Below are 15279 nucleotides of genomic sequence, written 5' to 3' on the forward strand. Positions count from 1 at the left end.
ATTTAACATTCAAAACCAGCTTTTTTGAATAATGCTTAATGAATGCTCAGTTTTCATCATAAAAAGACAATTTAGATTATTTGTACTTTGATGCAAACACCTGCCTTCAAAAACAGCAGTCTTTTTCATAAATTAGGTAAATGGGTATTTTCAGTGAGGACTGTTAATAAAAAATTTGAATCTGTAATAGATCCTCTTGTTTTTGTGAAGCAGATGCTTTCCAATGAGCAAGGTTTAGAAAGAGAAAAGGACATAAATGACAAAGTTCAACAAAGCCACGTATTAAAACTTACTGAACGTCATTCTACAGATGTCATGGGATTACCTTTTCAATGGTTCCAGTCATAGGAGCTAAGGGGCCTCCCTGAGTTCCTTGTGAGCTCACAGAAGATAAGTATTTGGGGACTGGAATGTCAATCTCAGTACTTCCTTCCTAGAAACAGACAACAAACTGAAAATGGAATCAAGATCTTATCACTATATTTTTACTAATATACCTGAGGTGATAATTGTTTCCCAGCAATCTGTTAAATGTTAGTCATCATGGCCAGGCCCAGTGGCTCATGCTTGTAAACCCAGCACTTTGGGAGCCCAAGGTAGGCAGATGGCTTGAGCCCAGGAGTTCGAGAGCAGCCTGGGCAACACAGCGAAACCTCACCTCTACAAAAAATACAAAAATCAGCCCAGTGTAGTGGTACACACCTATAGTCCCAGCTACTTGGGAGCTGAGGCAGGAGGATCACTTGAGCCTGGGAGGTAGAGGCTGCAGTAAGCTAAGACTGCGCCACTGCACTCCAGCCTGGGTGACAGAGTGAGACTCTGACTCAAAAAAAAAAATAAATTAGTCACCATTAATACCAGGGTTCTAATCTAGCTTTATGACCTTGAGCAAATTATTAAACCTCTCTCAGCCTTGGTTTCCCATTGTAAAGGGGTAATGGTATACATGCCCCACAGTATATTAAAAGATTTAGGCTGGGCGCCGTGGCTCACACCTGTAATCCCAGCACTTTAGGAGGCCAAGGTGGGCGGATCACGAGGTCAGGGGATCAAAACCATCCTGGCTAACACGGTGAAACCCCATCTCTACTAAAAAATACAAAAAATTAGCTGGGCGTGGTGGCGGGCGCCTGCCTCGGAAGGCTGAGGCAGGAGAATGGAGTGAACCTGGGAGGCGGAGCTTGCAGTGAGCCGAGATAGCACCACTGCACTCCAACTGGACAACAGAGCAAGACTCCATCTCAAAAAATAAAATAAAAATAAAAATAAAATAAAATAAATAAAATAAAATAAAATAAATAAAATAAAATAAATTAAAATAAAATAAAAAGAAAGCATTCACTGTAGACAACAAGTAGCCACTGTCTGGAAGCCATTTTCAGTAGCATCCCCACTCTCAGATGCTCAGTATGCTAGCAACTGTTTTTAACACACATACATTATATCATGAATCATCACAACAACTCTATGAGGAAGGTACTGTCATTATTATTATTTTTTAGAGGCAGGGTCTCACTCTGCCACCCAGGCTGGAGTGCAGTGGCACAATCATAGCTCACTGCAACCTTCAACTCCTGAGCCTATTAATCCTCCTGCATTAGCCTCCTGGGTAGCTTGGATTACAGGTACACACCACCATGCCTGGCTAATGTTTAAAATTTTTTGTAGAGATGGGGTTATGTTACCCAGACTGGTCTCAAACTCCTGGGCTCAAGCAATCTGCCTGCCTTGGCCTCCCAAAGTGTTGGGACTACAGGCACAAGCCACTGCACCGATTATTATTACTGTTACTGCTGTTATTATTACTGCTTCTAGACAGGAGAACTTAAAGCCCAGAGAGTTTAACGGCCAAGGTCACACGGCTGTTAAGTGGCAAGGTCAGGATTTGAACCAAAGCAGCTTCACATTTTAGAACTTGTGTTCTTCACCATTCCATTATACGGCCTCTATCATCATATCACTGTAGCATAATTGGCTATGGAAAGGAATGCCTGGCAAAGGGGGATCATCCTCAACTTCATATATAGTAGTTTAATTACTAGACTACTAAAGGAATCTCATCACAAAGCACTGGGAGGCCACAGCAATATGATAATGCATTATCCTCTTTCTGCCCAGGCAGAAGGTTAAGGACTCACTGGGCAGCAGGCTCCTAACCAAAACCACGCAAAGCCTGCCTCGGCTATCCTTTGACTGTCAAGAGACCACCAGTAATGCCATCCACCTTCCTACTGTCCACCTTCCCCACAAGGAACAACTGGTCCACAGACTCCTCTCTCAGTGGTCACCTCCTCCAAAATCACCAGGATTCCACTTGTCAGGGGGATGGTGGGTGGGGAAAAGTGTTCAGACATCAAAGCTCTGAGACACCACCACCCACTGAGCAGGGAGATAAGCTCTGACAACGAAAATGGAAGGATTTGTTTCAGAATTCAGGAAGAAAATGGGTATGTGTCTATCGATGAGCATCTGTGTGAACGAGAGAAGTGAATGGGAAACTACAGAGGGCAGGAATCTGGCAAAGAAACACAGAATGGCAGGGGAAACTGAGGGAAAAGCGTCACAGCAGTGGTCGAAGGAAGATGGATCTTTCTAATCTCTTTCAGTGAAATGTCTCTGGTCAGTTTTCTCCCATGCCCCAGGAGGGATATTATAAAGAAGAGACATTACCTTGGAAAATAGGTAAATAGTGTTTTCCAGGATAATCAGCTTCACTTTACTAGCAACTCCATTAACAGAACATTTCAGGTAAGTGCAGTCTCCCTCGCTGTAAAGATCACCGAGGACTTGGAAAGTTTTATCTTCAATCTGAAAAAAATGAAAAATAAGATTTTTAAAATAAATGAACACCACCACAGAATTATAAGATCAGAACCAATTCTTCACTATTGCTAGTTTTAAACATAAAATATGTCTTAAACATATATAATACATATTTTTAAAAAGTCATGGAACTTTTCCCCTGTTCCTAACCAAGATACTTTACATAGAAATGACAGGAAGATAATTAAAAGGGGAAAAAAAAGTTATATAACTTAGCCATAGCACCATAATGCTATAAAGGTTCATGTAAACATATAAAGATAGCATTAAAAGTATGAAACAAAAATACAAATCAAGTTATACAAAATTATTAAAATTCATTTGCATATACTACATGTTTGTAATATAAACTTATTTCTGAGTATTTTAAGTCAAATTTAGTTTTCCTGTGCCAAAGTCAGTCACCAAAAAAATGCCAGAATCACATAATTAGATGATATTCTTTTATCTTATCAACACGTAGGCCCAATTCATGGGTTTCAGTTATGATTTAAGAACATAAATTAGCTGGAGATTGGCCATAATTTTCTCACTCTCAGAGACCATATGCCAAAGAACAAAGTTCACAATGTTTCAAGGAAGCTGATAAAAGGACGTGGAACCTTTCTGTTTTAAAATTTCCCTGAGGTAAAAAATCCATTTACATCTTCTCTCTCTAGTCTTCATTTCAATTCCCACAATGCTAGTGTAGAAGTCACATGGCTATTCTTTTCAAATATATTATGCAGACTAAGGTGAAATAGGTCACACTGCAATATTTACACACTGGTTCTCATCTATCCTAAGTTAAATATGACATTTTACTATGCTTTGTAACCTACTAAAACAGCCATTTGAATGTTTGTGGAATTCTTAGGACATAAAGGTTAGATTGGAAACAGTTTTGTTTAAAGATTCACGAAAACACATTTTAAAATTGTGAACGTAGTTCCATGAGCAGATTAGAACAAATTGGCAATCTACTTTACCAGCTAACAGGGACAAGAAATAATCTCAAACCAGAGGCATTAATATGAAATATAACTCTCATACCCAAGTAGGCAGACTTTCCATGGTTTTTCTGAATCTCACAGAAAGAAAATCAATGTGTCTCAAAGTGTTGGGAGATCTAATACATATCACTGATAAATCTGTTCTGCAGGATTTGACATCTCTTAGCTCATATTAAAAATGATTTATTCTATTCCCTGAAGTTGTACCTTACTATAGGAATTTGATTGAATTCCCACTTTTTTTAAAACCATTTAAGCATTCCATTTTGCCAATGTAACGGTCTTCTTCTAATTGAGGATTACCATGAACTTTACACTAGAGGTTCTCAAAATATGACCTGTGTGTTCCCTGGGGTCCCTAATACCCTTTTAGGGCATCCACAAAGTCATAATAAGACTAAGAAGGCCAGGTGTGGTGGCTCACGCCTATAATCCCAGCACTTTGGGAGGCCAAGGTGGGCAGATCACCTGGGGTCAGGAGTTCGAGGCCAGCCTGACCAACATGGTGAAACCCCATCTTTACTTAAAACACAAAATTACCCGGGCATGGTGGTGCATGCCTGTCATCCCAGTTACCTGGGAGGCTGAGGCAGGAGAACTGCTTGAACCTGGGAGGTGGGGGTTGTGGTGAGCTGAGATCACGCCATTGCACTCCAGCCTGGGTGACAAGAGCATAACTCCTTCTCGAAAAAAAAAAAAAAAAAAAGAAAAAAAGATTAAGATATTATTTGTTTTTTATACCCTCATTCTCTCATAAGTACACGGTGGAGTTTTCCAGAGGCTACTGAACGTGTGATAATGTTACCACTCTGATGGCTAATGGAATGTGTACTTGTGATTAGGTTTTACAATTTTTTCAACTTATCCTACAACTCAACAACAACAAAACAACTAGATTAAGAAATTGGCAGAGGACTCAAATAGAGATTTTTCTAACGAGATATACAAATGGCCGATAAGTACATGAAAAGATGCTCAACATCATTAGTCATTATGGAAATGCAAGTCAAAGTCACAGTGAGATACTACTACCTCACACTCATTAGTACTGCTATTATAAAACAAAAAAACAAAACCCCAGAAAATAATGAGCAGTGGCAAGGATGTGAAGAGATTGGAGCCATTGTGCACTGTTGATGGGACTGTAAACTGCTACAGCTGCAATGGAAAACAGTATGGCGGTTTTTCAAAGAATCAGAATCACTATATGATCTAGCAATTCCACTGCTGGATATATATCCAAAGGACAAAAAACAGGGTCTTAAAGAAATATTTGTACACCCCTGTTCATAGCAGCATTATTCACAATAGCCAAAAGCTAGAAACAACCCGAATGTTCATTAATGGCTGAATGGATAAAGAATATGTGGTATATACATACAACAGAGTATTTTTCAGCCTTAAAAAAAAAAAACCAGGAAATTCTCACATATGCTACACCATGGAAGAACCTTGAAGACACTGTGCCAAGTGAAATAAGCCAGTTACAAAAGGACAAATACTACATTATTCTGCTTATATCAGGTATCTAGAGTAGTCAAATTCATAAGAGACAGAGAGTAGAATCGTGGTTCTCAGGGGATGGGGGAAGAAGGAACGGAGTGTTAACTGTTTAATCAGTGAGTACGGAATTTTAGTTTCACAAGAAGAAAAGTTCTGGAGATGGATGGTTGTGATGGTTACATATCAACTTGAATGCACTGAATGCAAATGGTTAAAATGGTAAATTCTATATTATGTGTATTTCACTACAATTAAAAAATAATAACTTAAATTTTCTCAGTTAAATTGTCTAAATGGTAAATATCAAGAGACATAATTAACATAAACAAAAGTGCTCTGGTGGGTATTTTAAAGAGTGTACAGGGTTCCTGAGACAAAAAATTTGAAAACTGCTGCTTTTGATGTAAATACATGCACATACTGTAGGACTTGTGAATGTCTGATTCAAGCTTTTACTTTTTGCCAAGTTTTTATTCTTAAAGGAATCACAGCCCAACTGAGTAAACAATCAGTTAGAAACTGTATAGGGGGTAATTTCCCCAAATTGGGTCTGAAATAAAAGCATAAGATATTCTCTTAACTATAGTCATAATAGTCAAAGGCTTAAGGGAAACCAGAGAGTGAAAGAAGACTCTATTCAGTATAAAAGTGGTCAGATTCAGCTCTGCACTGTAGAACAAAACCAGTAAGGCTTACCTGCATGCTATAAGACCCATCATGGTTATATGTTACAGCTATGGCTACATCTTTATGGAAAAAGGGAAAAAAATGAAGAAAAATTAGAAAACATTCACTTATTTAATAACCGAGATATAAAGAATCTCACTCTCAACCTAAAGACAACCAACTATTCAAAGCAAAATCAACATCTTTGAACTTCTTGGAAATAAAGTATTTTGTTAGAAAGGCATCTGTCAAGCTAGTACCAATAAAGATGAATTTCAAACTTTTCTTTTTTAAAATGGAATTTCAGGGGTTTTATTCTGATTTTGATTTATTTTTAAGACAGGGTCTCACTCTGTCACCCTGGCTGGACTGCAGTGGTGCAATCACGGCTCACCGCAGCCTTAACCTCCTGGGGTCAGGTGATACCCTCACCTCAGCCTCCCAAGTAGCTGGCACTACAGGCGTGCCACCACACCCGGCTAATTTTTTGATTTTTTTGTAGAGATGAGGTTTCACCATATTGCCCAGGCTGGTCTTGAACTCCTGGACTCAAGTGATCCATCTGCCTGGGTCTCCCAAAGTGCTGGAATTACAAGCATGAGTCACCACATCCAGCCTTGAGTTTTAGATATTTTAAGGTTGTCGAATATTTTACATATTTTTCCCTCAACAAAAAGGCTGCAGTATTATAATTTTAAAAATGCAGGCCAGGTGCGGCGGCTCATGCCTGTAATCCCAGCACTTCGAGAGGCCGAGGAGCGGGGATCACGAAGTCAGGAGTTTGAGACCAGCCTGACCAACATGGTGAAACCCTGTCTCTACTAAAAATACAAAAATGAGCCAGGTGTGGTGGCACGTGCCTGTAATCCTAGCTACTCAGGAGGCTTAGGCAGGAGAACAGCTTGAACCCGCGAGGTGGAGGTTGCAATGAGTTGAGATCGCACCACTGCACTCCAGCCTGGGTGACAGAGTGAGGCTCCATCTCAAGAAAAAAAAAAAAAAAAATGCAATGAATCGGTAAAGAGAAGTTTTTGGTTGAGGATGGAATCTGCCACCTGATCACCTCTGTCATCTTGACTCACTAAATCTCCAAGCCTTGATTTTCTGAGCCATTAAGTGGGTATAAAAATGTAACAGTTATTAAATACATGTGAAAATGCTTTATAAATGGTAAGACTATATACACCTAATAAATTATTCATGTTACAGGCCCATCTCACTTCACTGCACACTCTGCAGATACCATGTTTTTTACATATTGAGTTTGTGGCAACACCATGTCAAGCATACTTTTCCAGCAGCATGTCACTTCGTGTCTCTATGTCACATTTTTGTAATTCTTACAATATTTAAAACTTTAAATTATTATATCTGTGATGGTCATCTGTGATCTCTGATATTACTACTATAATTGTTTTATGGTGCCTCAATCTGCACCCATGTAAGATAGAGAACTTCCTCAATCAATATTGTGTGTGTTCTTACTGCTCTACTAACCAGCCATTCCCCTGTCTCTCTCCCTCTCTATGGGTCTCCCTATTCCCTGAGACAATACAATGTTGAAATTAGACTAATTAATAACCCTACAATGGCCTATAAGTGGTCAAATGAAGAGTTACATGTCTCCCACTTTAAATCAAAAGCTAGAAATGATTAAGTTTAGTGAGGAAGGAATGTCAAAAGCTGAGATAAGCCGAAAGTTAGGCTTCTGGTGCCAAACCACCAAGTTGTGAATGCAAAGGAAAAGTTCTTGAAGGAAGTTACAAGTGCTACTCCAGTAAACACATGAATGATAAAAAGGTGAAATAGCTGGGCTGGGAGCAGTGACTCACACCTGTAATCCCAGTGCTTTGGGAGGCCAAAGCAGGACTGCTTGAGCCTGGGAGTTTGAGACCACCCTAGGAAACAAAGCAAGACCCCATCTCTAAAATAATAATAATGATAATAATAAATACTGTGAAACGGCCTTGTTGCTGATATGGAGAAAGTTTTAGTGGTCTGGATAGAAGATCAAACGAGCCACAACATTCCCTTAAGCCAAAGTCAATCCAGAGCAATGCCCTAACTCTCTTCAATTCAATTAAGGCCAAGAGAAGTGAGGAAGCTGCAGAAAAAATATTTGAAGCTAGCAGAGGCTGGTTCATGAGGTTCAAGATAAAGCAGAAAGTGCTGACGGAGGAGCTGCAGCAAGTTATCCAGGAGATCTAGCTAAGATAATTGATAAATGTGGCTACAAAAAACAACAGACTTTTAATGGAGACAAAACAGTCTTCTATTGGAGGACGATGCCATCTAGGACTTTCATAGCTGGAGAGGAGAAGTCAATACCTGGTTTCAAAGCTTTAAAGGACAAGCTGACTCTCTTTCTAGGGGTTAATGCAGCCAGTGACTTTAAGTTGAATTAAATGCTCATTAACCATTCTGAAAATCCTAGGGCCTTTAAGAATGATGCTAAATCTACCTGTGCCCTATAAATGGAACAAAGCCTGGATGACAGCACTTCTGTTTACATCATGGTTTACTGAATATTTTAAGCTCACTGTTGAGACCTACTCAATAGTGCTCAGATAAAAAGATTCCTTTCAAAATATTATCACTCAATGACAATGCACATAGTCACCACCCAAGGGCTCTGATGGAGATACACAAGGAGATAATGTTTTCATGCCTGCTAACACAACATCCTTTCTGCAGCCCATGGATCAAGGAATAATTTCAACTTTCAAGTCTTATTAAGAAATATATTTTGTAAGGCAATAGCTGCCATACATTGTGAGTCTTCTGATGGATCTGGGCAAAGTAAATTGAAAACCTTCTACCTGCCATTAAGAACATTTGTGATTCATGGAAGGAGGTCGAATTATCAACATTAACAAGAAGACGTTAATGACTCATGGATGACTTTTAGGGGTTCAAAACTTTAGCAGAGGAAGTAACTGCAGATGTGGTAGAAATAGCAAGGGAGCTAAGATCAGAAGTGGAACCTGAAGATGTGACTGAATTGCTGCATCTCAACAGCACTGCATGCTGCAGAGAAATCTTTCATGAAAGGAAGAGTCAACAGACGCAGCAAACCTCCTTGTTGGCTTATTTTATGAAAACCGCTACAGTCACTCCAATCTTCAGCAACCACCACTCTAAATCAATCACAGCCATCAACGCTGAGGCAAGACCCTTCACCAGCAACAAGATTACAACTCACCGGAGGCTTAGATAATCATTAGCATTTTTTTTTTTTTTAGCCATAAAGCATTTCTTAATTAAGGTATATACATTGTTTTTATTTAAACATAATGTTATTGGCACACAATAAAGTATAATATAAACATAACTTTTATATGCATGAGGAAACCAAAAACTTTGACTCGCTTTATTGTAGTGGTCTGGAACCAAACCTGTAATAACTCCAGAGTATGCCTAGATTACATGAGTATGGAAATGGTTGACTATCCGAGGAGATGAAAACCTAAAGTTTTGTGGGGTAGAGTATATAGGTCAAAATCAATTTGTCTGCTTCTGATACTTCAATGACCATTCTGATGCTGCCAGCTCAAATCTGTTTCCAGCCCCATATTCCTTCTCCAGGTGACCTCTGATTATTATTATCATTACCAGCTGGATGCTTCACTGGTGACTTAAGATGAACACGGTGGGGCCAACAAATCATCTTCTCCCTCTACCTTCTTCTCCTCCAGACCTGTGAGCTCCCTGACTGGCACTCCTATGCTCCTTGTCATCCAGACTTAAAACCTGTCATCCTTGCCTCATCCTCCTTTGTTTTCCACGTGCAACATCCTTGCCTCGTACTCCTTTGCTTTCCACATGCAACAGTTTCCATTGCTGGGTTCTGTGAAACATGGACTCTAGTAGCAAAGAATAGCTTGCAAGCCTTGAATACTTAAAATAGTTGGTCATTCTCACTGAGGTCAGCAGAAGTTGCTTCTGCTTTAGACTCATAAATGCTTCTGGCATCTTATTTTTTTTTTCTTTTAAAAAATTTTTATTTTATAAATAGTGACAGTTACTACAAAGCTGCCAAATTCTTCCCTGTCCTATGCATCTCTTCCTTCCATTCCTACTGCTCTACCCTGCCTCGGGCCCCACTGCCTCAGGCCTGGATGAATCTGAGGAGGTCCTCTGGGGTCTTCCTGCTTCTCATCTCAATAGTCAGAGCTGATGTCCCAACCCCATTCCAAATACTTGGCCTGATATTGGAGGCCCCACCCTCTCAGTCTTATTTCCTACCATTCTCCTCCATGGACGGCCTGATGCTCCACCCAAATAGGAAAGTGAGACAATTAACATTCCCTAGGCCCGGGGAGGTGGCTCACACCTGTAATCCCAGTACTTTGGGAGGCCGAGGTGGGCGGATCACCTGAGGTCAGGAATTTGAGACCAGCCTGGCCAACACGGTGAAACCCCATCTCTACTAAAAACACAAAAATTAGCTGGGCGTGGTGGCACACACCTGTAGTCCCAGCTACTTGGGAGGCTGAGGGAGGAGAATCACTTGAACCTGGGAGGCAGAGGTTGCAGTGAGCTGAGATCATAGCACTGCACTCCTGCCTGGGCGACAGAATGAGAGACTCTGTCTCAAAACAAAAAACAAAAAATCATACACACAAAAAAACATTCCCCGTGTATGCCCCCAGCTTTCCCTGCACTGTGGCTCTATGCTCACGCTTCTCCTTCACTACGCTGCTGGTGCCCTGCCACAGCACAGAAACCCCATTGCCCATTCACATCAGGCTCATTGTCCTTCGGAAGAGTTAGCCTGGGCAGCGTAATTTCTCCCTCCTCTGAACATTTAGCCTTCTGCATATAGAACATCCACTATGATTCTCTCCTCATCCTGGTTTATAAAGAGTGATTTTCCTCTCTATCAGTTGTTTCAGAAAAATTATCAAAATAAAAATGTTCACAAAAGTCAAATACTAAAGTACAGGAACTCCAGGGCCGGCACACTCTTGACCATTATGCTCTCCAGCTTCTCAACATACACACTTCCAAATGGCAAATTCCTTAACAGAAAAAAGGCAGGGACAAAGACATTTCCTTCTCTTCTCCACATCACTTGGCATATCTGTTTTATCAAAAACTTTGTATTGAATGTATGAATGAATAAAACTCTCCACCCTATATCATGTCAACAGGCTTTTACTCTTCTTATCAGAAAGTGCCTCCAGTTACACCACAGCCATTTTCTTTGAATTTATAAAATATGACATGTATTTAACTGGCGCGAATGCCAACAGATCACAGTAAAGACACTACCAAAAAAACTCCTATCCTCGATCTCTCTCTTGTCACCTACAAGAGGACCTTAAACATCCTCTCATGCGTTTAATAAGGTATCAAGTGTAATAAGGTATCAAGTGTAGCACCTGCAGTATTAGGTCAGCACGTGTATTCTGGAGTGTGGGTTCAAACCTTGACTCCACCAACTACTTCTGGTGTGACTTTTGGAAAATTACTAATCTCTCTGAGCCATGACCTTGGCTCAGAGAGATCAGTAATTTATAAAGTTCATATTAATAATAACACCAATCTCATTGGCCTGTTCTGAAAATGCAAATGAAACAATCTTTGGAAAGTGTTTAATACAGTATCTGACATATACCAAATACTCAATAAATTTTAGCTATTATTATCATTGAGGTTGGGCAGGGTTCTGTGAAACATGGCCTCTAGTGGCAAAGTAAGAATAGCTTGCAAGCCTTGAATACTTAGAATAGTTGGTCATTCTCATTGTGGTCACTGGAAGTTGCTTCTGCTTTGGACTCATAAATGCTTCTGACATCTTTTTTTTTTTTTTTTTTTGGAGACAGAGTCCTGCTCTGTCGCCCAGGCTGGAGTGCAGTGGTGTGATCTCGGCTCACTGCAAGCTCCACCTCCCGGGTTCACACCATTCTCCTGCCTCAGCCTCCTGAGTAGCTGGGACTACAGGCGCCCGCCACCACGCCTGGCTAATTTTTTGTATTTTTTAGGACAGACAGGGTTTCCCCATGTTAGCCAGGATGGTCTCCATCTCCTGACCTCGTGATCCACCTGCCTCAGCCTCCCAAAGTGCTGGGATTACAGGCAGGAGCCACCGTGCCCGGCGCTTCTGGTATCTTATTTTTTTTTTTCCTTTTAAAATATTTTTATTTTATAAATAGGGACAGGATCTCACTATGTCACCTAGGCTGATCTCAAACTTCTGCCCCCAAGCAATCCTCCCGCCTTGGCCTCCCAAAGTGCTGAGATTACAGGTGTGAGCCACTGTGGCCAGCCTGGTCTCTTAAGCTTCCTGTTTCATGCATTCGATTTAATTGTGGTCATTGCTTATTAGCATTTTTTGGAGACTTAGCTATGTAACATTTTTTGAAAGCTGTTACATACAGACTTGGATTATTTTCATAGAATATTGCCAAAAGGGTGTAGTGAACAGCAATCATGTTGGCTTTTCAAGTGTGTATTTATTTTTTCATGAAAACTTTTTTTAATTCCAAAAAATGCAACATACTTCAAATCAGTGCTTGGTGCTTTAGTGAAGAGCCATGCCAAATAACACAGCTGGCTTATATGAATTACAATCACATATGTAATTCTTCTGTTCAATTCAGGTTGAAGAAGCCAGTAAAACTTTACCGCTTTTGATACTTGTATTTAGCATATAGGAGTCTAGAGTAAGATACTTCCAGATTTGGGGGGTTGTATTTTTTAGGATGAAATGAGCATAAATGGATGGGTTAACCATTTGCAGAATGCTACTATATAAAGATTTTTGCAAATTTTCGTTATAAAGGCTTGACAAGATGCCCAATGCACTTAAGATAATGACCATCTAGGCTCAGGATTGAAAAATAACTGAAGAGATGTAACCCAATAAACTTGTGTGAACAAAATATTTGTTACTGGCTGGCACGGTGGCTCACGCCTGTAATCCCAGCACTTTGGGAGTCTGAGGTGGGTGGATCATGAGGTCAGGAGAATGAGACCATCCTGGCTAAAACGGTGAAACCCTGTCTCTACTAAAAATACAAAAACTTAGCTGGGCGTGGTGGTGGGTGCCTGTAGTCTCAGCTACTCGGGAGGCTGAGGCATGAGAATGACACGAACCCGGGAGGTGGAGCTTGCAGTGAGCCAAGATCATGCCACTGCACTCCAGCCTGGGCAACAGAGTGAGAGCCTGTGTCAAAAAAAAAAAAAAAAAAAAAATTTGTTACTGGGTGAGTGTCTTCATAGAGGTGAAGTAAAAAAGATTTTCCTCTGTCCAAGGAACAGCGTTCTGTGATCAGCTGGCAAAAGTATTCTGCTCTACCTGGGAGACATATTTTTATACCAGAACTATCACAGTTCAATGACATGTCACATTCAAGGTTAGCCAGGACTCTGAGCTCTGACTCTGCCCATTGGGCCTCCCACGCAAACTGTCTCACAGCAGAAGGGATACAGTGACCAGCTTCTGGCTTAAGCGTCAGCGTCTTTTGACTTCAGTTAAAGAAAATCAGTCCCTAAGTTGAGCCAACTCAAATTAGTTTACAATCAAAAATCAATTTTCTACTGGAAAAGTGGTAGAAACAGCCTAGGAGTCAATGTCACAAAGAGTGGGTGTGAATCCTGGTTCTGCCACTCACTAGCCTTGACTAAACTACTTCACTTCTGTGCCTTATCATCCATGCTTTCATCATCCATATGTGGGTATAACAGCGACTCCCCCTCCTTTACGTTGTGCAGATAAAAACTTACATCAGATAAGGCACTTAATAAATTACAGCTCTGCAGTGACCCACTTCCACCTGAAACCCCTGAAACACTGTGTGAGCAGTGGGTAATCGTCCCTCTCTGACATAGTTTTGAAAACCATTTTTCTTATTTAAAAGTAATACATTCTCGCTGCAGAAAAATTGCAAAGCAAAAAAAAAAGTACAAAGAATTGGGGAAAAAGAGGTTTTTTTTGGCATATTTCTAACATTCTGGCATATTTCATTTCAGCTGTTTTGCTATGTTTATTTTATAACATATTTTTAGAATATTTACAAAATATTTAAAAAGTGCAAAGAAGAAAAGCAAATACCATCAACTCTACTACCCAGAGCCAATCAATTCTATTATATTGGCATATTTCCTTCCAATGTTTAGCCTAGGCATTTAAAAAATGTAACTGACTGATCATGGCCAGGCTGGAATCCTCTTTTTCAGATTAATGTGATACATTTCTATGACTCACATTTCTCTTTTAATGAAACATTACTTACTGTTTTTACCATCTTTAAGAGTCATGTTTCTGGTATAAGAGATATTCAGTCTTCTTCCACTGCTAGATGAAAATGGAGAGAATTGATCTAGAAAAAATTTAAAATTCAGTTAACAAATTTATGAGTATCAAGCCTATGAAATTTACACCTTACAAAAGAAAACATAAAATGCCAAGTTCTGGCTGGGCACGGTGGCTCACACCTGTAATCCCAGCACTTTGGGAGGCCGAGGCAGGCGGATCACGAGGTCAGGAGATCGAGATCATCCTAGCTAACAGGGTGAAACCCCGTCTCTACTGAAAATACAAAAATATTAGCCGGGCGTGGTAAAGGGCGCCTGTAGTCCCAGCTACTCGGGAGGCTGAGGCAGGAGACTGGCGTGAATCCGGGAGGCGGAGCTTGCAGTGAGCCGAGATCGTGCCACTGCACTGGATCCAGCCTGGGCGACAGAGCGAGACTCCATCTCAAAAAAAAAAAAAATGCAAGTCCTAAACTGGCAACTCAGATGTGCTTTTTTTGTTCTTCTTGTTGTTTTAAGTTTAAAGGGATACTTTTGTTTACATCTTATGAAATTTCATATGAAAAATTCTAGCTTCTATTGAAGAATCTGAATATTTGTAACCTAAACTCTAATCCCACAGTGGCATAAACTGTACCACAGTCACCCCCTTTTGATGGGGCAAATTCATTCCAGGTCACCAAAGTCTCTTCTACTCACTATTTTTCTTTCACCTGGCCGCTTTTACTCTTTTATGTTGTTGGCGCAGCCCTTACAGGCTTTTTTTTTTTTTTGAGACGAGTCTTGTTCTGTCACCCAGGATGGAGGGCAGTGGCATGATCTTGGCTCACTGCAACCTCCACCTCCTGGGTTCAAGTGATTCTCCTGCCTCAGCCTCCTGAGTAGCTGGGGTTACAGGTGTGTGCCACCACAGTCGGCTAATTTTTGTATTTCTAGTGGAGACGGGGTTTCACCATGTTGACCAGGCTGGTCTCAAACTCCTGACCTTAAGGGATCCACCCGCCCTGGGCCTCTCAAAGTGTTGGGATTACAGGCG

At 40.5% G+C, this 15279-nt stretch overlaps 1 protein-coding gene across 3 annotated transcripts in view; it reads right to left on the reverse strand.

The window, feature by feature from the left end:
* Positions 1-15279, reverse strand: part of MCCC1 (methylcrotonyl-CoA carboxylase subunit 1) — a 77591-nt gene that overhangs the window by 3955 nt on the left and 58357 nt on the right. For all 3 annotated transcript variants that reach the window (XM_054479968.2, XM_054479971.2, XM_054479970.2), the window contains 4 exons: positions 14225-14311; positions 6015-6064; positions 2671-2808; positions 326-433 (listed from right to left, as the gene is read on the reverse strand). In XM_054479968.2, coding sequence (XP_054335943.1) covers positions 326-433; positions 2671-2808; positions 6015-6064; positions 14225-14311 — 383 coding nt within the window. The remainder of the gene's footprint in view (positions 1-325; positions 434-2670; positions 2809-6014; positions 6065-14224; positions 14312-15279) is intronic.

The sequence above is a fragment of the Pongo pygmaeus genome, chromosome 2 (assembly GCF_028885625.2).
Source record: "Pongo pygmaeus isolate AG05252 chromosome 2, NHGRI_mPonPyg2-v2.0_pri, whole genome shotgun sequence".
NCBI classification, from domain to species: Eukaryota; Metazoa; Chordata; class Mammalia; order Primates; family Hominidae; genus Pongo; species Pongo pygmaeus.